The sequence below is a fragment of the Lentinus tigrinus genome, assembly GCF_003813185.1.
Source record: "Lentinus tigrinus ALCF2SS1-7 unplaced genomic scaffold L226scaffold_1, whole genome shotgun sequence".
NCBI lineage: Eukaryota > Fungi > Basidiomycota > Agaricomycetes > Polyporales > Polyporaceae > Lentinus > Lentinus tigrinus.
Window position 1 is genome coordinate 146,661 of NW_027137910.1, and position 21,731 is coordinate 168,391.

The window sequence follows — 21,731 nt, forward strand, 5'->3', positions numbered from 1 at the left end:
GACTTGCGCCTGCGCGACTTTTCCTTCTCACATTTCTCAGTCTGCTCTGCACGCTTAACCGTACGCACTGCCCCACACCGAGCACTGTCTGCGACTTCTCTGCTGCCAGCAAAATGACTACGACAACGATGCACTTTGGTCCCGAGTGGATGCGCACCAAGGGCTCTTCGCGCCCTGCACCGTCTCCGCCGTTGACTACCTCTCCAGCGCCACCTGGAAACTCTACATACTCGGCGCTGGTTACACCTGCGAGCAACCCGCCCCAGGAGGGTCGTGACGATGCGCATCCGTTCCGCTATTCGAAGGAAGAGATGCTTAGGATCTACAAGGAAGGAGGGGGACGCGGCGGCTTGGGACTCGAGGTCGAGCGTTGGGAAGGGATCGTGCGCGAGGTAGGGTACGATCCGGTCGGCCTCAAAGAGATGGGTGACGCGGAGAAGAAGGTGCGGAAAATTGCCTTGCTGCAGCCTCGTCCACGGTCGAGGAAGTACTTGTGACACTGAAATTATCTCCCCCTTTCTTCTCAATTTTTCCGCAACTCGTGTTAATTCGATTGCGCCCGTGGTTGATACCATATGTATGAAGCTGTTCGCGGGCCCTCTCAACTCGGAAGTGCGCCGACGCCAGTCGACAGATTTCTTATCGCCTCTCAACACGTCGGGCCTCGGAGAGCGGCCGAAACTTAACCACGCGACCTCGGGTGCCGGAAGCCCCATGCGCGAGCGGATTGGGAGCTTTATGGGAAGGCGAAGGGGGGATAGTACAGGTGACGTAGACGTGCTTGGTTGCGTACCAGGACGTGTTCTGACCGTGCAAGCTTTCCATTTGAAGATCAAGCACCGATGGCTCTTCCTCGAAAGCTCTCCTTGTCTAACATGCAGGGCGGACTTGCGTCTCCCAGGGATGGCGCTCTTCCTTCGCCGCGTGTTCGCCCTGGGTTCGAGGGAGTCCTTGGAGAGACGTGGTCATCCAGACGACGCACGTCTGAGAGTATCGCCAAGGTGGGCCCACCTCCTCACAAGGACAAGGAGACGGATGGAGAGAACAAGGGTCCCGACATCAAGGAGGAGGAGGAAGACGCCTTGCGTGCTTCTGAGCACGGGAGAGAACTATCATCGAACTCCAACTTGGAGAATGGCGCGACAGGCGGGAATGGGGTGGATCAGGTAAACGGTCAGCTTAGCGGCTTGTCCACCCCTGGCCAGGGAGACAGCGCAGGTGGCTCGTCTGGAACTGGTGGTCCCCCACCTGGTCTGGCTGACCTTGCGAGCATCGAGTGGTCATATCTTGATCCTCAAGGAAACATACAAGGTGGGTACTTGCTGAAAGCTACGTTTCGACAGGTTCCCTCACGCCATATCGACATCCAGGACCATTCAAGGCTGATCTCATGCAGCGATGGTACAACGAGGGATACTTCCAGCCCACACTACTGATGAAACGCACTCATCTCGACTCCGAATTCACACCAGTTGGCGAGATGGTTCGTCGCGCCGGAGATCAACCTGTCTTCCTCTCACCGTTGGTACACACCGTCGCTCCGCCTGGTTTGTCACGGCCTCTAGAAACTGTGGTGGACCGCGTTATTCCAGAGCGTAACCAGCATTCGCCCTATCAGCCTATTCCTACGCGGTCTGTCATACGAAGTTCGACGCTAGACTCTTACCTACAAAATGGTTCAATCGCGCCCGACTCTCCTGCCTCGTCTTTCGGCGGTCGGTTCGTCAATGGCTCTCCGGATCATACACCTTTTGGCAGCCAGGCGGGTTTCGATCAGAACGAGCAGTCTCGCATGCCGTTCGCAACGCCTGTGGCTGGTGCCATCGGCACACCGGGGCAACGACGAGCTACGGTGACTGACCCGATGGATCAGGTCTTTGGCAATCGTGGTTTTGGAGTAGGTCGACAGGCTGCGGTGGATGGCATGGGTTATAACGGTTCGTGTACAACACCTTCGTTCGGTTGCCGTGTCTCACAAGTAGGTTTAGGTAACGACGGTCCGTCTGTCTTCAACGAGGGCCTTGGCGGCAGTCCATTTACGCAAAGGACGGCGCAAGAACCTGGAACAGTGAACGGTTTCAGTGGTTCGTCTGCCTTGAATGGACCTGAGTATGGAGCCATAGGTGGCATTCATTCAAACCAGGGTACCCCTTCTCGTGTCCTTAACCGAGATGCGTTCGGCAAGCCTGCACTGGAGGAGATCCAGCCAGTTGCAGGGCTAGGCGGCTCGTTTTCAAATCACTCCTCTCCTTTCATCTCGCATGCTCAACAAGCATTCCCTCAGACCCCTCTCTCGCAGTTCGCGGGGCAGGACGGCCGCTCTTTACATCCTATCACACCTCTCTCTGACCGTCCGCCTATGCCTTTTGCTCAGCAACTTCAGCAACCTTTCGCACAGAGTCCTGGTTTCGCGACTTCGCAATCGCCTTGGCACACGCAGGAGGTTCCCGCTTTCCGTCGTCCTGGTCCCTTCGATCCCACCCATCCTACGGTCAATAACACATTCATCGCACAGCCCATCACGCCGTCACAGTCATTTGGACGAGGAACGCCGGGCGGTGCTCCTGTTGACCAGTCACCCTGGCAGACGACGGCACCTCCTCAGCCTGTCGCAAATGAGCCATGGGGTCATCCGGCTGCAAGCCTAACAGCGGCGAACCTTGGACAGCACGACGAGCAGCAGCGCCAGGCAGAGCTCCAACAGCAGTCTGTGACAGCGCCCTCGGAACCCGCTCCGGAGCCGAAGTCAGTTGCAGCAGAGGCACAACCGCCAGTAGCTTCTTCCCCTATCGCCCCTTCTGCACCGTCCCCAACAGACGCCACCGCTGCTCAAAAGACCAGACGCAAGTCAAGTGCTCAACCTGCGCAGACCCTGCAAGCACCCAAGGTCGCACCCGCTCCTCCCGCTCCCGCACCAGTCACACCTGCGAAGCCACCCTCTCCGACACCTCAGTCAGAGCCCAAGGCTGCTTGGGCGATCGACGACGACAAGAAGAACAAGGGGCCCGGCGTCACGCTGAACCTGCGTGAGATCCAAGAAGCAGAGGCGAAGAAGCTGGAGGCGCGCAAAGCTGCTGAGCGTGAGCGTGAGCGTGCTGCTCGCGCTAGCTCCCAGTCCGAGGACTTCCAACCCTTCACCACTTCTTGGGGTCTACCGACGTCGCAAGCTGGTGCGCGCGCCGCTGGTACTGTGAAGGAAACCCCCGCTGCATCGCCCTTCTCTGCTACAGCAGCAGCGTCCACCCCAACTACGCCTGCCGTATGGACCAATGCTGCCAAGGCGCCCGCTGCAAAGAAAACGATGAAGGAGATTCAGGAAGAGGAGGAGCGGCGGAAGAAGCTTGCAGCGAAGGAGAAGGAGTCGATGGCGGCTGCGGCGAGGCGTGGTTATGCCGACACGACCACCAAGGTGAGCATGGCGGTGGATCGTCCGCATTGAACATCATTAACTTTCCTGATAGGCCTCTGCTGCAACTCCTCAGCCAGGAGGTGCATGGACCATGGTTGGTTCGAATGGGAAAACTGCCGCAACCGCCCTTGCTGGAGCGCGCCCCGCAGCTGTTGCCACTCCTGCCGCGAAGGCGGCCCCCACTGCTGCTGCTGCTGCATCCCCGGTTGCCGCGGCCCGCCCTGTCTCCGTTGCGCAAGCTGCTAGGCCAGCTGGTGTCAGCATGAAGTCCACGCCCTCGAAAGAAGATACCTCCGTAGCTCCCGGTCCTTCCCTCGAGTTCCTCAAATGGCTAGGTGATTCCTTGAAGGGCTTGAATAGTTCCGTCAACCGTAAGGGTTCCATTGCGCTCCTCGTTCCTCAAACTGACGGTATGTCCTATCTTTTCAGTCGAGGAGATCACGTCTATGCTGCTCTCCTTCCCCCTCGATCCTGACTCCACCACAATGGAGATCATCTCCGACCTCATCTATGCCAGCAGCACTACTCTCGACGGTCGCCGCTTTGCGAACGACTTCGTGAGCAGGCGCAAGGCAGATGCGATTTCGCGGCCGAAGGGCGCAGCCGCTGGAGGTGCTGCCAAGCAGATTTCCATTGCAGACGTTGTCAAGGCGCAGCCTAAGCCTGCCCAGAACGAATGGGGCGGGTTTAAGGTCGTCAACAAGAAGAAGAAGGGGCCCCGCGCCTGACCGTTGATACGACGAATGCGCCTCGGCGCAACGACCATGCATGTATTCTGGAGCTCAACGCTCCAGGGTTGTCATCTCGATATCTCGCGTAACGGTTGTATAGTGGTTGTGCTCATAATTCCCTAACGTACGGATTGTGGACCAATGTTGTTGCGTATATCGTACAGATCGTTGTTGCTGTCATCCCCACCCCTCAGTATCACCAGCTATAATGCTATAACAATGTAATGCCGTCCATCTCGCACATGCTCACGAAGTGCCACTGGTGCCAGTGACACTACCACTTGCCCCACCTTCGCTGGGGTCAACACCCATGTTGAAGATATCGTCCACGCCCATACCGATCATGTCCATGTCACCACCGGTCGCTGGCTGGGCGAAGAAGTTATCTCCCAGCGTCGACATGTCGAAGTCGAACGATGCTCCCTGCCCAGGCTCCGCTGAGGCCGCCGCACTTGCACCGTCGCCGGGGTGTGACGTTCCTGCAGCGAGGCCTGCCAAGATAGTGCCGGGAGACGGTGCGGAGGCCGGACCTTTCTGGAGATCGGATACGGAGGGCGCGGTGGCGCGAGCATCACCTGCGCCTGCAGTCGCATCTCCGAGTCCCGCGAAAATATCTTCGCCGTCGCCTGCATGCTCGACCGATGGGAATGAGCTGAGAATGTCCATGTCGATCTGTTCCTCCTTAGGCTTGACCATCTGCAATCCAGCGTCAGGTCTGAATAGGTTGTTATCGGCACCCCCGGAAGCGGCTTGCGCAGCGTGTCCGAAGTATTCCATGTCCATATCAAGGTCGAGCTCGATAGGTTTATCTGCGGAGTTTCCTAGTGTGGGGTCCAGGGGGACCATCTCCCTGACCTGCCCGTCGTTGCTTGGCCCTGCCATGTCCATGTCTACGTCCAACGTCAAGTCGATGTCGACAGGACGGTTTGCGGCGTCTCCCAACGCTGCCATAACAAGGTCTGGGGGCAAGGAAGCACGTGCAGAGCGTGGCGCGAGAGTCACAGGCGATGACAATCCACTGGGAATCATCTCGTCTGGATGAATGCGCAGCGCGGAGGCAGACAGGTCGAGCTTGTGTGGGAAGGCAGGGCGGGAGAGGGATGACAAGGAGATGGTTGATTGGCGGCGAGCAGGAGTTATGGTGGTGAGGCGCGGGCGCATAGTACCGTCCATGGGTACGTCGGTCTGAGTCGAAGGGGTAGGCGAAGCAGGTGGGGTTGTCACTGAAGCGGCGGTGGGAGAGGAAGCCCTCGCCGCTGCTGCCGCAGCCGCAGCAGCCTCCTCCTCGGCTTTTATACGTTGTTCTTCGCGCGCGAGGTCCCGTTGAAGGACGGTAATTGCTCGCAACTGTGGGGCGTTCAGCGCAAGCGGTAGGTACAAGTAGGAGAGAACTTACCAGGTGTGATTCCATTGCATCGCAGAGTTGATCGTACTTCACTATCTCTCTACCCAGGGAAGACATGAGAGATCGAGGAGGACGCGGTGCATACTGTTGAATGCCACTGTAACCGGTTCAGAAAGTGCGCAAGCCCCATGTAGTGTAACGCACAGTCTCTTTACATCCGTGTAGAAGCCGTACACTTGTCCTGTTTTGACGACCGCATTCTGCCCGCGACATGTTCATAGATGACCCATATAAGTGAAGGTAGGACGTACCTGCAGACATTGTGAAAGCGCGGTGACCTCTGCCTCCAAGATGCCGAGTGGCGGAACAGGAACCGGGGGCGGAGGCATAGAGGTGCTCGCTGAAGGGGCAGGAGCATCCTTGGCTGCCAGCGCCGTAGTCAGGGCGTTTGACGTCGCGGATGACTTGCGTACGGGCCGTGGCTTAGGCGGCATGAGGGGAAGATGAGCGTGCAAGGCAAGGAAGGTTACGAGACGGTTGGGTCAAGTTCAAGCACGCGAGCTCCCGCGGCGCGGCTCTCGCCTCGGTTCGCGCGTCACGGCGCTCCCTTGGCTTCATGACCCCTTGCATTGACCACCACGTTCTTCGACATTCGCGACGGCGACGACGGAGACCTCGACCCCGGCTCTAGGATCAGATTTACTGCTGCTTCATTGCCACCAATCGCTCTGTGATTGCTAGACACATGCCTGCTAGAGACTTTGCTGCAACCACCTGATTCCGCTCCAAGTCTGTATTCCTGCTCTCATATCTTCCTCCCCTAGTGGTGCAGCAAGGCTGCATCTTTGAACATGCAATCGACATCCCTACCGTCATGGAGTGGAAGTGATGCGGATGTAGCTGCGTTCGCGGCGTCCACCCTACCAGTGAGTGCGGTCCATATCATACTTAATTGCATGCGCTCAACGTCAACGCCTGCGCATAGCGCCGTATTCGCCATATAACCTCCATCCAAATCCGCAACTTGACCCCGTTCCCCGTTCGTGATGCTTTCGCTTCGGCACTCACCAAACCTTCCGAGCAATCTCAGTTCACGCCGTACGGACATCTCGCGGACGACCTTGATGTAACTGTCGGTAGGAAGCGCGGACGGCGCATGTCGGCTGCTGGTTCAATACACTCGGGTCACAGAGGGGACGAGGAGGGACTATCCGGGAGTCTTGACTACTCCGGTGAGCCTACCCTGAGGAGGACGTCTTCTCGGGCCAGCATCCCACTCTCCACCTCCGCTGGTTCTTCAGGCACCAAGTTAACGAGGCGTTCTTCCAATACCGCATCCACTCGGCCCTCCCACCGTTCCCGCACATTGTCCACCGCCTCGCACTTTTCGCAACATACCCACACCACATTATCCGGCCTATCCGGCGAGCTTGCTCCCTCAAGCTCCTCCATCTTCCCTGGCCTGCTCCGCGACACATCCCAGAAGAATCTTGAGAAGATTGTCCAGTCGCGCTTGGTTGAAACTTTCGTGACTATCACGTTGCTACCCAGTGGCTCCTCTTCAAACATCACGCGCCCGAGCGCACCCAGCAGCGAATCAGTGGATCGTCTCCGGGGTTCACCTTCGTCGTCGCGGCATTCCAGTCCATCCCCGCTCGCTCAAGACAAGAACACGTTACGGGATGGATCTACCAAAGCCAAAGCAAGACGAGGTACGGTTGGGGCCACCGCGAATCCACGCTCCCCAATGACTCCCACGAGACACGCACCGTCAGGATCCTTATCCTCTGCGAAGAGTCCAGTAGCCGGTCATAAGAAGTCAGGGTCTACTTCCCTTGCCAACGGCAAGACACCGAAGTCTCCTTCAACAGCTTCGCCGCAGAAAGCACATTTTCCCGCTTCCTCCACCCCGTCACAATCTACTTCCGCGTCATCTTCCCTGTCTCATGCATTCCCACAAGCAGACTATGTTGCAACACCCTCGGATGATACTTTACACGTTCCCGACTATATCTCCCCCATACACTGGCCGTCTACGAATCCCGTCTTCCAGCTTAGTAAGTATGAGTTCGCGCCTGGCACAGACCTCAGTGGAGCCAAGATGCGAGTCGAGGTATGGGGCCGCTCCAGCCACGAGGGCGGCAGCATCTTCCGCCCATCGGCCAGCTCGCTAGAGATGCCCAACGGGAAGGGGAAAGAAAAGCAAGTGGATGCGACGCAAGGCGATTCGGGTTGGAAGGTCCTGGAGTCATGGGTTGTCAGTCTGAATGAGCTGAAACCATTGCCGGAGGAGGTGAGTGATGGGATGGATTCTCACTCCTCACAGGGCGTCATGACTAACCATCTGTAGCTTGCTCGCAATCCTGCCCACATCCCGTCCAACACAGTGCTTATCACTCTGTCCTCCGGAGAGACGCTCTACTTGCCCCCTCGTTCTCTACGCTCTGTCTCGCATTCGCGAGCGCCGTCGCCAAACGGCTACAACTCTGATCCTGAGGTCGAAGTGCACAGGGCCCGAGGAACCGGAGACATTGACTTGCAATCTCCCCGGCTAGATCTCAGCTTGGAGAGCTTGCCTACGAGTCCAACTACCAGCGAGCTGGACGGGTCCCACCGTCGGAAGCGCGCAGTCAAATCTGCCAATTGGCATGATCTCTTGAAGTACGTCCATGATCATCTTCTGTTCTATATTCGAGACTGACATGATCACAGGTTGATCAACTTGCAGACGGTGATCCTGGACACGCAGCAGTCGCTGAACGAGGTCGTTCGTCAGATTGACAAAGCTGTTGTGCACAACGATGCAGTCATCCTAGTGAGTCAAACCGCTGGCCTTCGGATCTATTTCTAGCATATTTGGAGACTCGTCCAAGGGTTTCGCTACATATTTGGATCACTTTTCTGACGAGTTTTGATTTGTGACTACAGGGTCGCGAAGTCTCCGAGCGCGAGGCTTGGATAGCTGAACTGCAACACGAGCGTTCGAAGGTCGAAGTGGATTCGGAATCATGTAAGCTCGGTAATCCAAACAGCGCGATATTCACGCGTTCGCTTACGCGTATGTCTCAACTTGTAGTGCGAAACCGAATATCTGCCCGACGCGAGGACCTTCGGAGACGTCGCGAGCTACTCGAGGAAGCGCGGCAACTGCATGAACAGGACTTGGCAGAAGAGGTGCGCGTGGAAGAGAGCATCTCCGAAGATCGGTATGTAGTTGATTTAGCCGCTATTGCCTGCCGAAGCTAACATCCTCTGCGTCCAGCACGCGACTGTCGTCCCTGCGCGCGCTGATTCCGATTATGCGTAGCAATCTCATCTCTATCGTATCCTTTATATACCCCATAGAACTCGTTGCTCCACCCGACCTCCTCTTCTCCATCCTCGATGTTCCTCTACCCATCCCGGTTGCAGCCACGGACCCTGCGCCACCTCTCACACTCCCCAACTACAAGGATGTGACGGAGGATAGCGTGGCCACAGCCCTTGGATACTCAGCTCAGGTTGTGCAGTTGCTCTCCGCGTACATGGGACACAGGCTCGTATACCCTGTGACGTGCGTGGGCAGCCGGAGCATGATCAAGGACGGCATCTCTGCGATGGTGGGCCCAAGGAAGTGAGTCCTATCCTTTGATCGTCCTTGGCGTGTCGACGTTGACCGGAGTACGTCATCACAGTTTTCCCTTATTCTCCAAGGGTGTGGACACATACCGGTTCGAGTACGGTGTGTTCCTGCTCAACAAGGACATTGAGCTGGTGAGCGCTCGCATGTCCGGCTTCCGTGCATTCCACTGGTCTTAGCTGACGGATGTCCGACATTAGCTCATGAGCGAGCGAAATCTTCGCGCGCTGGACATGCGCCATACCCTGCCGAACCTGAAGAACTTGCTGCTGACGCTGACAGACAACGTCCAACGCACAATCCCGTAAGCAGTCTATTTGATTCCCGCTTCCGAGCCTCCGAGGAACCTGGATCCTGATGCTCACGTCGCTCCCATTCCTCGGTTGCAGTGGCCACCACGTTGCTTCCTCGTCTGTGTCAATATCGTCCCTGCAGTCGCAGTCGCCAGTCCCGGCAACCTCATCGCTCCCTCCGGACTCCAAGACAGGCACGGAACCTGCCGCGGAACCCCCAGACAGCGTCGATAAGGACAAGGATGCGGCGGGCTCCTCCGCATCAGCATCCGCATCTGCGTCCGTGTCAGCGTCAGCATCGGAGAATGGTGCTGCTGCGGCAGGCTCAAGCAGGAGCAGCACGCCACCAGCGAGCGGCGCGACGACCCCGACGAAAGCGTCGACCCAACGCAAGTCGCGGTACCTCCCGGACCTTGCGCCTCTCACGGGCTTCTTGACGTTGCGCGGCCGGTACGGCGCCGGGCAGAAGCCAGCACCCCCGAAGGCGGCCGCGGAGACGCCGGAAGAAGCCCAGACGTCGGCTGACGGCGCCGCGGTGGGTGCTGAGGAAGAAGGTGCGGGCGGGGACGACGAGGACGACAGGAGGACCATCCGTGGGGTCAGAGCCGGCGGGACTGTTAGCAGCGACGAGGACTCCGGCGAGGTCGTCGAGGGCAAGGTCGTTGCGAACGGCCATGCGAAACGCGGCGCTGCCCATGGTCGGGAGAAGGTCGCGGACGCTGTGGCGCACTCGCCGTCTCTGGTTGTGAGCTCATAGTGACCGTGGCCGCCATGCGGCCGTCGCTGTTTACCCGTTGCGGCTCGTCCATCAGGCATCATGGCTTGCTCACTCCCGACGCCAACGGTTCAGAGATGCGAGATGCGGGTACGCTCATACTCTATTGCTTATTTGTTTCGCAGTATCATACCTTTACATACCTTACGAGATTCGTGGTTATGCTGTCATCTGTTGTGCTGTAACATTACACACCCACGCTCCTTTGCGGACACATACTTTCACTGCAGTGTCACTGCCAATGGATATTCTGCTTCGCATGCCATACGGTTGTGCGCTCACAAACGATCAACACGCAATAGGGCGGTAAGTAGGTTGCCGTAGCCCCGGCCGCGTACCCGGGTCCGGAATCAGCCCGTGCTCGCTTATGTGGTGCGCGGAAGCAAAGGGAAATTTGTGGCGCAGCGGGGGACCTTCTGACGGTTCTGCGCGGGAAATGAAAGGGCGCAGACAAGGCACGATGGGTCCACTAGAGGTCCATCTTGGCCGGTTGTCTCTATGGCAGCGGTGCGCACTACACTATCGCGCGTTTCAACGTTTGCCCATCGAACGACGAGCGGCGGGTAGCCGCACCGCGAGCTGTGTCGGGCGAAGACGACCCAGCGGGCATCGTAAATTGTATTCGCATTTAGTCCTGACGACCGTGTCGCGACTCGCAGACAGGCTGTAATACTAATAGATCTGCGGGCGGGCGAGGCGAGAGGCGAGACGTGCCGCATGCAGAGGGTGCGGAGTCCGGACGCGAAAGAATAAAAGCTGACCCGGGAGGCCTCCCGTTCCTGCGCCTGCCCTTCACGCGATCTTTCACGTCGGGTAGACGACATTGGCGCGAGTGCCGGCTGGGGATTGGGAGAACGGGCGTGGACCGATCTGTGCTCGCCAGACGGCGACCCTATGGGAATTGCGTGGATCTGTTTGTGTGTGCATGAGAACGAAGGCTCGGCTGCATATGCAGGATAACGTCGGCGGGCTTGGTGCACCGACGGATGTAAATAAAGCCTGCTTGATTGACTGAACAGTGGTTATGTTGCTATCGGCTGTTCTGTGCTCTTGGGGCGGGCATTCACTCGGTAGGGTGTGCAGCACACTATGGATATGGCCCTGTGAGCGCAGACGGAAGAACAGAGCGCAGGGAAGGCGCGCGAAGACGGAGAAAAGAGGCCAGAGCCGATTATGTGTAAACGGGACGACGGGCGCCAACCTGAAGATCGGGAATCTCCTTTTTCGGGGAGCAGGATAGACGCCTGTGCGAGAACCGGGGAGTGCCGCGTCGGGCTGGGGCGGTGGTGCCAATCCCCGCGGGAGAGCAGGGCGAGGAGAAGACGGCTGTGAAAGGCGGAGGAAACAAGGCGGATTGGCGAGGCAAAGGCAAAGGAGACGGCAAAAGTGAAGGATTGATGAGAGTTTCAAGGGGCGCTAATATGGGCTCGGCCGCGTTGGTAGTCGGAGGTTTAAAATCGGGGGTGAGCGTGCATTTAGAGTTGCTTGCTCTTCCCCAGTAAGGACGCTCCTGTACACCGCTAATAGTCCTTGTCACCGCTCTCGCCATCCGCTTGCTATCAAAAGGCCCCAGCGTACGCCCTCCCTGTCCTCCTGCGCGTTCTCCTCCTCACCCCGCCTGCCAGCAGTACTTCCGATACATTGTACCAACATAGTCGTTATAGACGGGCTAAAAATCAGCTGGCAGGTGCGTCCCATCATCCACCCCCCACCTCCCGACACTCAGCACCTCCATTGCTGGCGTCGCCCTCCCCAGGATTACCCTTGTGCAATTAGGCTTATCTCACTCGCTACTCTACCCGTTCTGCTCAATCTGTTCTCTCTCGACCACCTTGGAGCAAAAGTATTCCCCGTCTTTCATTCACTATGAGTACTACTTTGGATGCCTCTACTTCCCCCACCGACGCTCGTCAGTCCAACGTCGAGAGGATCCAGAGCCCTCCCGCTTTCTTGGACCTCGCGGATTCGGTACGTGTCTCTTCCTTCTTCCTTTTCTTCCACCTCTCAACATCGCGTCCCTTGCTCTTCAGGCTGCGAGACTCGGTGGTAATATGTCCGACGTGACTGCTGTGCGTCCATTCCTCCGTCGACACCCACTTCAGTTCTGCGTAAGCTGACCTGTTACCCATCGGCAAACAGCAACGCGCCATCAAGCGCATGGAACACGAGCGTCAACGCGCCTTGCAGCGCAAGATGTTCGAAGACCAGATGCGCGCCCTGGAGCAGCAGCAGGCTCGAGAGCTGCTCAGCATCCCCCTGGAGGCCTCCCAGCACCTCGCTGTCTCGGCGCCTACGACTCCCCCGCGTGTCAACGCGGTGTTGAGCGACGACCACTCGCCGACCTACTCCTCCAGTCTCGCCCGCCATGTGGTAGACGCCGACATGTTGTCCCAGGCGGTCGGCAAGGCGGACAAGCGCAAGTCTGTCACCTACGCCCCCTCCGTCAACCACTCCCCGGAGCTGCCTTCTGGCAACCAGTCCTTCGCCCGCCCTGGCGGCGCGAAGAGCATGCCGGCCAGCCGTCGCACCTCCGCAAGCGAGCACGACGAGGAGCTCGCAGGTCATCTGCAGGGTCTTTCCCTCGCGGGTGAGCGGGCCGACCGGATTTCGACGCCTTCTGGCGGTATCCCCCAGTCCATCCTCCGCTCGAACAGCGGCCGCTTCACCAACGACCACGCAAGCGTATACAACGCCGGCATGATGTTGGACGAGCAGCTGGATCAGGAGATGCACAGTGCGTATTCGACCCTTCTGTTCTTGATCTTCTTCTCATTTGTTTCAGATGCCATGCGTCATCTCCCTACCTCCGACGAGGATAAGTTTACCAACGGATTTGCCAAGGTGCGTGGCAACTTTCTTCCGTTCCTTCCCATCCCTTACCTACGCGTAAAGCGGTCATCTGCTGCTGCGCTGGATCTCGCGCCGCTTTCCCAAACGCCTCCTCGCGCATCCTACCTTGGACGCCCGTCGGAAAACTTCCAGAAGCCCTCCGAGTGGCCACAATTCAACGGCAGCGGACGCATGCCTGAGACCCTCAGCCGTAGCGACCGCCGCAACGTTACGAACCCGACCATGACCCTTTCGCCCAGCTTGAACGACCTCGCTGGTCCCAAGGGCAACGGTACGGTGTCGGGCAGTACGACGCCACTTCTTCAACAGGTGTCGCAAGGCCTTGCCCAGGGTCTGTCGTCGCGTCGCGGATCACCGCTCAGCTTAGGTGATACGTTGTCTTCCATCACTTCTGCCCGCTCTGTCCCCGCCACGCCCCTGCCCGGCATGCCTGGCTCCGCGGGGTCTCTCGCGAAAGCTCCTGGTACTCCTCTATCTGGCGACCCGCACAACATCAACGGCATCCTCAGTGCGCAGCTCTCGCGCCAGCTGAGCGAGGATAGCGAACTCAACCCTTCGCTATCCCGTATGCCTTCGGGTCAGTTTGATGGCAGCCCGTTGAGCTTCAACTCCATCCAGAACGGGATCGACGAGGTGAGCACCAGAGATCGCTGATTAGTGCTGTTTCGGATCATGATGCTCATAGCAATCACAGCAATATGGTGGAGATGGCGTCTACGGCCTGTCTGGTGGCATGGACAATGGGCGTTTCAACTCGTACGGGTTTGAGGCCGCTGGTCGCGGAGCTGGTGTCGGTGCCACTGGATCGACTGCACTCTATCACCACAACGGCGCCAAGTACGGCTTCAACATGAACAGCCGTCCCAACGGTGCGGATGGCAAGATGAACGGTCTGCACGGGCCTAAGCACAAGCGCGGTGACATTGACCGTGAGTGTACGTCGTTTCTTGACAGCTTCTTCCATCAGTGGGCGTCGCGCTGACACTTTTCCGTAGTCAACCGGTTTGCGGGTACGCGCCTGGAAGACCTTGTGGGCGAGATTCCGCAGCTCTGCAAGGACCAGCATGGATGCCGCTACCTGCAGAAGAAGCTGGAGGAAGGTGTTCCGGAGCATCGTGACATGATCTTCCGCGAGACGTTCGGTCATTTCGCGGACCTCATGACGGGTATGTGGTAATCGCCGCCCGTTTCTCTCACTAGACTCACTCTTTTCCTGCCTTCTAGATCCTTTCGGGAACTACCTGTGCCAGAAGCTCCTTGAGTATTCGACGGATGAGCAGAGGAACGTCATCTGCGAGTCTGTTGCGCAGGAGCTCGTCAACATCTCCCTGAACATGCACGGCACCCGCGCAGTCCAGAAGATGATTGACTTCTTGTCTACCCGCAGGCAGGCAAGTGTCAGACCAGTCGACTCTCTTATACCACTTACGGTGGAGACCCGTCAGGCTGACTTCAGCTGCAACATGCAGATCCACTCGATCATCCTTGCCTTGAGCTTGCACGTCGTCGTGCTCATCAAGGATCTGAACGGCAACCACGTGATCCAGAAGTGCCTGAACAAGCTGGCGCCCGAGGACAACCAGGTAAAGCTTGGCTGAGTAGGCTAAGTTGGCATGTGAGCGAGCTAACCTCATGTGGGACATGCAGTTCATCTACAATGCCGTTGCGGCGAACTGCGTTGAGGTCGCCACTCACCGCCACGGTTGCTGCGTGTTGCAGCGTTGCATCGACCATGCATCGGAGCACCAGCGCGTCCAGCTCGTGAACGAGATCACGTACAACGCGCTCACGCTCGTGCAGGATCCTTATGGCAACTATGTAAGTCCGCTTTCACGCGCAGCGCATGTTATAGCGGACGTTCTGATCCTGATGCCGGATATAGGTGGTGCAATACATTCTGGACCTGAACGACAACCGTTTCAGCGACGCGGTCATCCGGCAGTTCAGCGGAAACGTCTGCGCCTTGTCAGTACAGAAGTTCAGCTCGAACGTGATTGAGAAGGTGCGTACATGCCCACGTTAGATGCCAGGGTGGCTGCTTATCAATATTTTCCCGCAGTGCATCCGAGTCGCCGAGCACAACACGCGCAAGATGCTGATCAGCGAGCTTCTCAACCGAACCCGCCTGGAGAAACTGTTGAGAGATTCCTATGGCAATTACTGTGTGCAGGTGCGTGTCCGCCCATCATCACGCTGAGTCAACGTGCAGGGTTTGCTGAGCGTGAGTATCACAGACCGCGCTGGATTATGCTGAGCCCAGCCAGCGCGCTCTGCTCGTCGAGGGCATCCGCCCTGTTCTGCCCCTCATCCGTAACACCCCGTACGGCAAGAGGATCCAGAACAAGCTCCAGCGCGAGCACAACGACGCGTACGGCGGCGGAGGCGCAGGCTACCATCACAACCAGCAGGCAGCGCTCGTCAACATGGCCCTCGGCAATCAGGGCATGGGCATGGGCCACGGCCCCGCCGGGGGCCGGCATATGTCCCACCTCCAGGCAGGCGCATTGGCGGACGCATACACGGCCCAGAACGGGCTGTATGCGCTTCAAGGCGGCCCTGGCTTGCACGCGCCCCAGCTGCACGGGCTCCAGTCGCACTCGATTGACAGCTACGTGATGCAGGGTTCGAACAACCACAGCCCCGGTCTCACCCCGCCGCACTCGCATGCTGGTGCGGGTGGGTTCTCTGGCGTGTCGTCGTACGGCAGCGTCAACTCGTTCCCTGTCGGCGTTGCGGCGGATCCCTACCAGCGTTCCTTCGGCTACGGCATGTAAGCTGGTCAGGTCCTAGTTGGCCCCTCCGGACTTGCGCTAGCGGTCCCTTCAAGCCAAGAACGTATGCATATCTCAAGTCGCTCCTTTGCTCCCCCCGTATCGTCCCCGTAATTGCTCCCGCGTGCCATCCCGACGCATGCGGGATTATACCTATGTCGGCTCGCTATGAACCCTGTTTACTATCCTCCCGGGCTCCTTCATCTCACCGCTGCTCGTCGGCACCATGCATTCCGGGCTCTCGAATATATTACCAGCATCGCGCAATTGTATTTTGCCATCCCCGCATCCACAGGTGTTCGTCATATATAACTCGCTCTTCTCGCTTTCTGACTCCCGCTCCGTTGCACCATATACACAATGCCCATACATCCCCAAACCCCACACATCGACAGTCCATCTCTACTACTCGCCTTTTATATCGCCTGCTGCTCGCGCAAACCTATACTGTTCCATTTTGTTACATTGTACTGCGTACTCTTCACACTTGTACAGCGTACCAACCTTTGCAATCCGTCCTGCTCCCTCCATTCCTAGGCCCCGTAATTTGTTATAGTATATTGAGCGCATTATTTGTTTGTCATCCTGTACTTATTCTGCAATCTACGAGTCGTTTGATTAGGTCCAGGATACCCCCCTTCGCCCTTGTGGCCTATGTGTGACGGTGTGTGAAGAGAGGTGTACCACGACCACGTGAGGTTACACATCGCTGCCGCAGCAATATATTGGCTCTCTCGTAGTGTTGCCTGCCTTATATTTTTAACCACGACGAGCATGAGGACTGTTCGCGCGTACTCGCCGTCGCCGTCACCTGTGGAAGACTACGGCAGCGACGCCGATGAGCAGGAATGGACTGTATCCGGCGTTGTCGGAGAGAGCGTCGATGGCTTCGGTCAGCATAGGTACGTCGTTTATGCCACTAGTATTATGATCCAACCGCACTGACAACAGCCTTCAGATACGAGGTGACTGGACCTATTGGAAGACTGCGACACAATCCCTGATAGTCTACTCGCAGGTAAAGTGGGGCGACAACTGGCGCCGTCAGGATGGTTCGAACACCACCTGGGAAAAGCCCGGAACCGAAGGACTCCAACATTTCTTCGAGAGGTGGGACAAGCAGCAACGTGCCAAGCGCATGGCGAAGGCACAGAGGAGCCCCGAGATTGAAGTTGGCGTCGCGCCTCACCACATGCTGCACGAAGACAGGACGATCGAGCTGGCGCGCGGGTACGAAGAGCTCAAGAAGCTGTACCTGCCGAACGGGATGGACCCGAGGCAGCCCATCGACTTTGATGGCATGCGCAAGAAGGTTCCTGGTCGAGCATCGCCGTCTCTCCCGCAACACGTCGTCGACGCCCGTGCTCTTCTTGCACAGCGGAAGGCATCCCAGAGGTCGAACGCGGAATCAGGCCCTAGGACTCGGACTCCGGCATCGTCCTCTGCCTCCTCATCTTCTCGCTCTCCGTCGCCTGTGCAAGGGCGCCGGCCTGTCAAGCCTCTCCCAAGACGGGCAGGTGTGCGCAGAGCCGTTTCCTCTGCGGCGCCGGACTCTGAGGAGGAGCCGGCAGGAGGATCGGCATCCCGGGCTGCTCGGAGCGGTCAGCGGAGACAGTTCAAGCGTCGCAAATCCCTCGAGTTCAAGTGGGCGCGCGCTTTGCAGGGAGCGAAGTCGGTAACGTTTGTGAATGAGGTGAACTATGAGGAAGTCCCATCGCTTGTGGAGAACTTCAAGTATCTCGAGCGGGGCTACGTTCGGTAAGTCATGATTAACGTCAACGGGTTATGTGAGGACTAACTATGCTGCAAGAGCTCCAGATGTGCCATCGAATGTGGAGGTTGCTGATTGTCTTGTGAGCTGCGAATGCGACGACCGCTGTGACGACGCTGCAGAATGCGGGTGTCAAGGGCCATCTGAACTCGTGAACTCATCTGGCGAGCGGATTTTCGCTTACACGCAGAGGGTATACTGCTTTGGATGTGCTTCACGGTGAAGATTCACTGAGTCCCTTCTTACGACTCTAGGGCCTATTTAACTTCGCACTCCTGCCTGGAATGGAAGCGATCGAATGCAACGACGTAAATTCTATGCGATCTCCCGGACAATCAACACTGCTGAACCGCTATCTATCTTCAGAGTTGCTCGTGTGACGAGACGTGCCCGAACCGAGTCGCACAACGTCCGCGCGACGTGGCCATCGAAGTATTCAGAACTCGAAACTGCGGCTGGGGTGCACGCGCGACCGTTGCTCTGCCCCCAGGCAAGGTCTTGGGTATATACACAGGGTCAGTATTCCCCCCCGCTATAACGTATGTTTGCTACTCCACTGACACTCTTCCAGTCTGTTGATGTGAGTGGATGACTTGGTTCCTGCGGTACTCAGACCCCTTATGCACCTTCGCAGACGTCGTGAAGAGGCAGACACGTACGAGGGCGAACGCAAGTCCTATATATTCGACCTGGACGTCCGCGAAGGCGCAGATGACGATGATGAAGCCGACAAGTATTCAGTCGATGGATACGCCCACGGTAAGGGTTCGCTGCTCATGTCCATGCCCAGCTGACTTGAACTCACGCGCAGGTAACTGGACTCGTTTCGTCAAGTACGTCGGTCGTGATAAATGGAAATCGTCCACACTGACGCGGTTACGCAGCCACTCTTGCGAGCCTAACCTGCGTGTCTATCCTGTGGTTTGGGACACGATACCGGAGGTAACGTCCATGCTCATGAATGTTCACGCGTGATTCGTCTTGACCCTCCCGTCAACACCAGCTCAACCAGCCCTACCTCGCATTCGTAGCCATGAAGAACATCCCGCCGCGGACAGAACTCACGATCGACTACGACCCGAAGGCTGCAGAAGAAGCCCGGCGATCCAAGGGCAAACATCGACAGAGGACTCCCGAAGGCGCAAGGCACTGCATGTGCGGTAGTGCAAACTGCAGAGGATGGGTCAGAGTCTGATCCTGCGAGTCGGGCGACAACACATGTCTGTACTGGAGGAAGGGTATCCAAAGATGAATATGATACAGGCGACATACTACTGTTACTGCGACAGGGAGTATTAAATCTCTATCGTGTACCGCGCTCATGCGCTATCCAAGATATGAACACACCACAACACAAGCCTACGAGTAACGACACGGCATTCTCCTACACAGAGGTACACGAGAAAGTCCGACGTACACATATCAGGGCATTCACAACAGCTCGACAGTCTATCTGCAGCGTTATTGCTTGATGTGCATCTTCCTGAACAGACTCATGAAGCCACCCTCCCAATGGTGGTGGTGATGCTGCTCATGCTGGGGCACGTCAAATGATCCGGGCATCGACAGCTCGGGAGTCTCGCGCCCATCCTGAGCCTCAGGGTGCGGCTCAGGCTCCGCCGACGGCCCCGCGCCCTCCTGCGCCTGCGGCGGAGAGGGGTCATCACCCTCATGCAGCGGCGTCGGGACCTTCTCGTGCAACGGCTGGTGAGTTTGCGACTCGTGCTTAAGCTCATGCGCGTCGCTCGGGCGTCCCTGCGTACCGGCCGCAGGCTCCTCGACAACCTCCGTCTTCTTCTCCGCACCGGCCTTCTTCATCTCATCCTCGTCCGGTGCGGTGACCTTGACGTACTCGTTCTCCCCGGGGTCCGACCGCGACGAGTGCGCTGAACCCGAGGCACCATCCGCAGGCGCGGGCTGTGCGTGATCCTCAGCATCCTCGTCATCATCGGAATCGATGTATGTCCCAGTCCGGGTCCGCCAGCCGCCACTGCTTGCGCTGGTGCGAGAGGAGTTCGAATTGAAGCGGTGGAGCGCGCGGGCACCAGCGATGGCGGTGCGCCAGCGCGCGCGAGGGTCGAAGTGTTCCCGCAGGCCGGTGAGGTCGTGCTCGTTCGACGGGTTGTGGGATGTGAGCCACTGACGGAAGTAAGGTTTGAATGGGTAAGATAGCGAGATGAAGGTGCAGACGCACCTCGTGCTTGAGGGCGTCCTCAGCTGATGGCCGCTTCGCAGGGTCGGGGTTGAGCAATGTCTTGACGAAATCCTTAGCTGTGAATCGACTGGTTGGCGTGGGGTATCATCGCGACGTTGGTTGAACGCAAACCTTCCGCAGAGACATTGCTCCAGTATCGCTCATGGAATTCGATCTTCGCCGCAGTCGTCTCACGGATGAGCTCCTTCATGTCATCCGAGCGGAACGGCGAGTAACCGCAGAGCATGACATAGGTGATAATCCTGCGCATCGCCACTCAAGTCAGCACCGCGACATTGACAGCGGCTTTACGACGGATGACGTCTGTAGCGAGGCACGGCTACTCACCCTATTGACCATATGTCTACAGCCTTTCCATGGCCCTTCTTGTTGAGAACCTCTGGAGCGACATAGCCAAAGCTACCAGCCAAGGAGTAGAGCTGCTCATCAGCCGAGTGCAGGTGCTTCGCGCTGCACAAGACCTCGTTAAACACAGAAGTGCAAAGGACAAACGGGGCGATGCTTACATTCCGAAGTCCGCGATGACAATATCCGAGTGTTCATCGGGTGTCCGGTATAGAATGTTCTCTGGTCTGTACAAAATCAATATGGGGAACTGCATAGCGCGTGTATTTGCGACCTACTTCAAGTCTCGGTGGACGATGTCGTGATCGTGGAGGTACTTGACGCCAGATAGAGTCGACCTATCAATAGTACGATCTAATCAGACTCATACCGGATGACACCGCACAGATGTATGGGAATATGCGAAGATAGACGTACTGGAGTACCTGCACAGCATCCGATTCTGTGAACTTCCCCTTCTTCGTGATGCGCTCGAACAATTCTCCTCCTTGCGCGAGCTCGAATGCGAGGTAGTACTTCGACCGCGACTCAAACCACTCGTAGAACTTGACCTTGAGGTGGGGAAATGAGTGGAAACCTTCACAATGACGTAATGGTCGCGAGCCAAGAGGGGGCACTCACAATATTGGGATGGTCAAGTCCGCGCAGAACCTCCATCTCGCCCCAGACGCTGCTCTCGTTTCCCTTCACCTTTTTCTTGGGGATGACCTTTAGGGCGACCTCTACGGTGAGTTCTTCGCCGCTCTCGGAGCTGCTGCTGTGCTTCGAGGACTTGGTGAAGGCCGAGAGGTGCGAGGGGCTAAGGCTCGAGCTGGAGCTACTGCGCGTGGGTGCGGGGGGCTTGTTCGGAGGAATACCTGCGTCAGGGCTGGCTGCTGCGCCGCGGATGGCAACGTTCTTCTGGCCTGGTGGGACGTGCCATGTCGCTCGCTGTGTATTCAGGAGAAGGGTTCCCAAAATGAGAAGCGCGCCGGTGTGCCAGGGTCGCGGAGTCAATCAAAGGTACACAGATAAGAGGAAAGGGAGGCAGTCAGAGCTGCACAGCGCGGATAGAGGAGATGAGCGGTACGTACCATCACCTTGCCGAAAGTGCCTTCGCCAAGAACCTTGTGTATCTCGTACGCCTTCTTCTTCTGGAAGGAAGGCGGCTGGGGAAGCAGCGATTCACTGAGAGAGATGGGCATGGCTGGAATATAGTTCCGCAAGCTTGGCACGAGAGGGGAAAAGGTTGGGAGGAGGAGAGTAGCTTGGCGTGTGGTGATGCAGAGGGCTGTACCGTTAACTTTAAGTACTTCCGGTGCGGATAGCGGCCTAGGCGGTGTGTTGTGTTATCCGGAGGTCGCCGTCGCCGATGTTGGGGGTGCGTGCGTCGTGAGAAGCGACGAACAAGACGGCCAGGAATATGAGGGAGAGCGTTGAGAGCAAGTACTTCCGGCGAATGCGTCCATGATGTAGCATATACGCAGTCTCCACCGGCTATACATGGATGCAGTCCTCCGGGTCCTTCAGGGACAGGGACCCCCGGCACCCTGCGTGCAGTATGACGTGCATCGCCACTTGGCGGACCAGACCTTGACCGGCCCGGTGTGCATAGTAGTGTCATAAAG

General features: G+C 57.7%; 6 protein-coding genes across 6 annotated transcripts; 4 read left to right on the forward strand and 2 right to left on the reverse strand.

Annotated features, from left to right (window-relative positions):
* The first annotated feature begins 37 nt into the window (after positions 1-37).
* L226DRAFT_548817 (uncharacterized protein) lies at positions 38-4,385 on the forward strand. The gene is made up of 7 exons (XM_067682631.1): positions 38-443; positions 586-766; positions 832-1,311; positions 1,371-1,937; positions 1,989-3,409; positions 3,462-3,780; positions 3,839-4,385. Exons 1-7 carry the CDS (start codon positions 114-116, stop codon positions 4,135-4,137), a joined length of 3,597 nt encoding a protein of 1,198 aa, XP_067542135.1. The 5' UTR covers positions 38-113; the 3' UTR covers positions 4,138-4,385.
* On the reverse strand, positions 4,176-6,032 carry L226DRAFT_555751 (uncharacterized protein). The gene is made up of 4 exons (XM_067683076.1): positions 5,797-6,032; positions 5,690-5,745; positions 5,537-5,642; positions 4,176-5,487 (listed from the first exon to the last, which is right to left on the reverse strand). The coding sequence occupies exons 1-4, from the start codon at positions 5,977-5,979 to the stop codon at positions 4,387-4,389; spliced, it is 1,446 nt and encodes a 481-aa protein (XP_067542136.1). The 5' UTR covers positions 5,980-6,032; the 3' UTR covers positions 4,176-4,386.
* An 88-nt stretch (positions 6,033-6,120) lies between these two features.
* Positions 6,121-10,437, forward strand: L226DRAFT_527840 (uncharacterized protein). Its single transcript, XM_067679200.1, has 10 exons — positions 6,121-6,411; positions 6,471-7,778; positions 7,836-8,146; positions 8,198-8,300; positions 8,414-8,495; positions 8,562-8,691; positions 8,748-9,098; positions 9,160-9,238; positions 9,305-9,408; positions 9,494-10,437. Exons 1-10 carry the CDS (start codon positions 6,337-6,339, stop codon positions 10,152-10,154), a joined length of 3,204 nt encoding a protein of 1,067 aa, XP_067542137.1. The 5' UTR covers positions 6,121-6,336; the 3' UTR covers positions 10,155-10,437.
* Positions 10,438-12,038: 1,601 nt separating this feature from the next.
* Positions 12,039-15,796, forward strand: L226DRAFT_564252 (ARM repeat-containing protein; the record flags this gene model as incomplete). Its single annotated transcript, XM_067683626.1, has 12 exons — positions 12,039-12,140; positions 12,203-12,241; positions 12,312-12,906; positions 12,955-13,013; positions 13,065-13,655; positions 13,717-13,957; positions 14,018-14,188; positions 14,247-14,605; positions 14,670-14,840; positions 14,905-15,024; positions 15,082-15,192; positions 15,257-15,796. 12 exons carry the CDS (start codon positions 12,039-12,041, stop codon positions 15,794-15,796), a joined length of 3,099 nt encoding a protein of 1,032 aa, XP_067542138.1.
* A 1,189-nt stretch (positions 15,797-16,985) lies between these two features.
* On the forward strand, positions 16,986-18,930 carry L226DRAFT_577252 (SET domain-containing protein; the record flags this gene model as incomplete). Its single annotated transcript, XM_067685524.1, has 9 exons — positions 16,986-17,125; positions 17,405-17,551; positions 17,604-17,757; positions 17,819-17,872; positions 17,931-18,103; positions 18,199-18,323; positions 18,376-18,397; positions 18,449-18,506; positions 18,568-18,930. The coding sequence occupies 9 exons, from the start codon at positions 16,986-16,988 to the stop codon at positions 18,757-18,759; spliced, it is 1,065 nt and encodes a 354-aa protein (XP_067542139.1). The 3' UTR covers positions 18,760-18,930.
* L226DRAFT_527841 (Pkinase-domain-containing protein) lies at positions 18,747-21,550 on the reverse strand. Its single transcript, XM_067679201.1, has 9 exons — positions 21,198-21,550; positions 20,746-21,054; positions 20,542-20,675; positions 20,403-20,462; positions 20,286-20,351; positions 20,107-20,229; positions 19,891-20,021; positions 19,759-19,835; positions 18,747-19,703 (listed from the first exon to the last, which is right to left on the reverse strand). The coding sequence occupies exons 1-9, from the start codon at positions 21,306-21,308 to the stop codon at positions 19,026-19,028; spliced, it is 1,689 nt and encodes a 562-aa protein (XP_067542140.1). The 5' UTR covers positions 21,309-21,550; the 3' UTR covers positions 18,747-19,025.
* Positions 21,551-21,731: the final 181 nt, after the last annotated feature.

What these genes read in the sequence shown, in the direction of transcription:
- L226DRAFT_555751 (XM_067683076.1), bottom strand. Translation starts at nt 5,979, where the DNA reads ATGCCGCCTAAGCCACGGCCCGTACGCAAGTCATCCGCGACGTCAAAC. An exon ending in CGCTTTCACAATGTCTGCAG is followed by an intron (nt 5,746 to 5,796) that starts GTACGTCCTACC and finishes TGTCGCGGGCAG; the next exon opens with AATGCGGTCGTCAAAACAGG. An exon ending in ATGCAATGGAATCACACCTG is followed by an intron (nt 5,488 to 5,536) that starts GTAAGTTCTCTC and finishes AACGCCCCACAG; the next exon opens with TTGCGAGCAATTACCGTCCT.
- L226DRAFT_548817 (XM_067682631.1), top strand. Translation starts at nt 114, where the DNA reads ATGACTACGACAACGATGCACTTTGGTCCCGAGTGGATGCGCACCAAG. An exon ending in GGATGGCATGGGTTATAACG is followed by an intron (nt 1,938 to 1,988) that starts GTTCGTGTACAA and finishes AAGTAGGTTTAG; the next exon opens with GTAACGACGGTCCGTCTGTC. An exon ending in ATGCCGACACGACCACCAAG is followed by an intron (nt 3,410 to 3,461) that starts GTGAGCATGGCG and finishes CTTTCCTGATAG; the next exon opens with GCCTCTGCTGCAACTCCTCA.
- L226DRAFT_527841 (XM_067679201.1), bottom strand. Translation starts at nt 21,308, where the DNA reads ATGCCCATCTCTCTCAGTGAATCGCTGCTTCCCCAGCCGCCTTCCTTC. An exon ending in GTCATCGCGGACTTCGGAAT is followed by an intron (nt 20,230 to 20,285) that starts GTAAGCATCGCC and finishes GGTCTTGTGCAG; the next exon opens with CGCGAAGCACCTGCACTCGG. An exon ending in AGGACGCCCTCAAGCACGAG is followed by an intron (nt 19,704 to 19,758) that starts GTGCGTCTGCAC and finishes TACTTCCGTCAG; the next exon opens with TGGCTCACATCCCACAACCC.
- L226DRAFT_527840 (XM_067679200.1), top strand. Translation starts at nt 6,337, where the DNA reads ATGCAATCGACATCCCTACCGTCATGGAGTGGAAGTGATGCGGATGTA. An exon ending in CGAAGTGGATTCGGAATCAT is followed by an intron (nt 8,496 to 8,561) that starts GTAAGCTCGGTA and finishes CTCAACTTGTAG; the next exon opens with TGCGAAACCGAATATCTGCC. An exon ending in AACGTCCAACGCACAATCCC is followed by an intron (nt 9,409 to 9,493) that starts GTAAGCAGTCTA and finishes CCTCGGTTGCAG; the next exon opens with TGGCCACCACGTTGCTTCCT.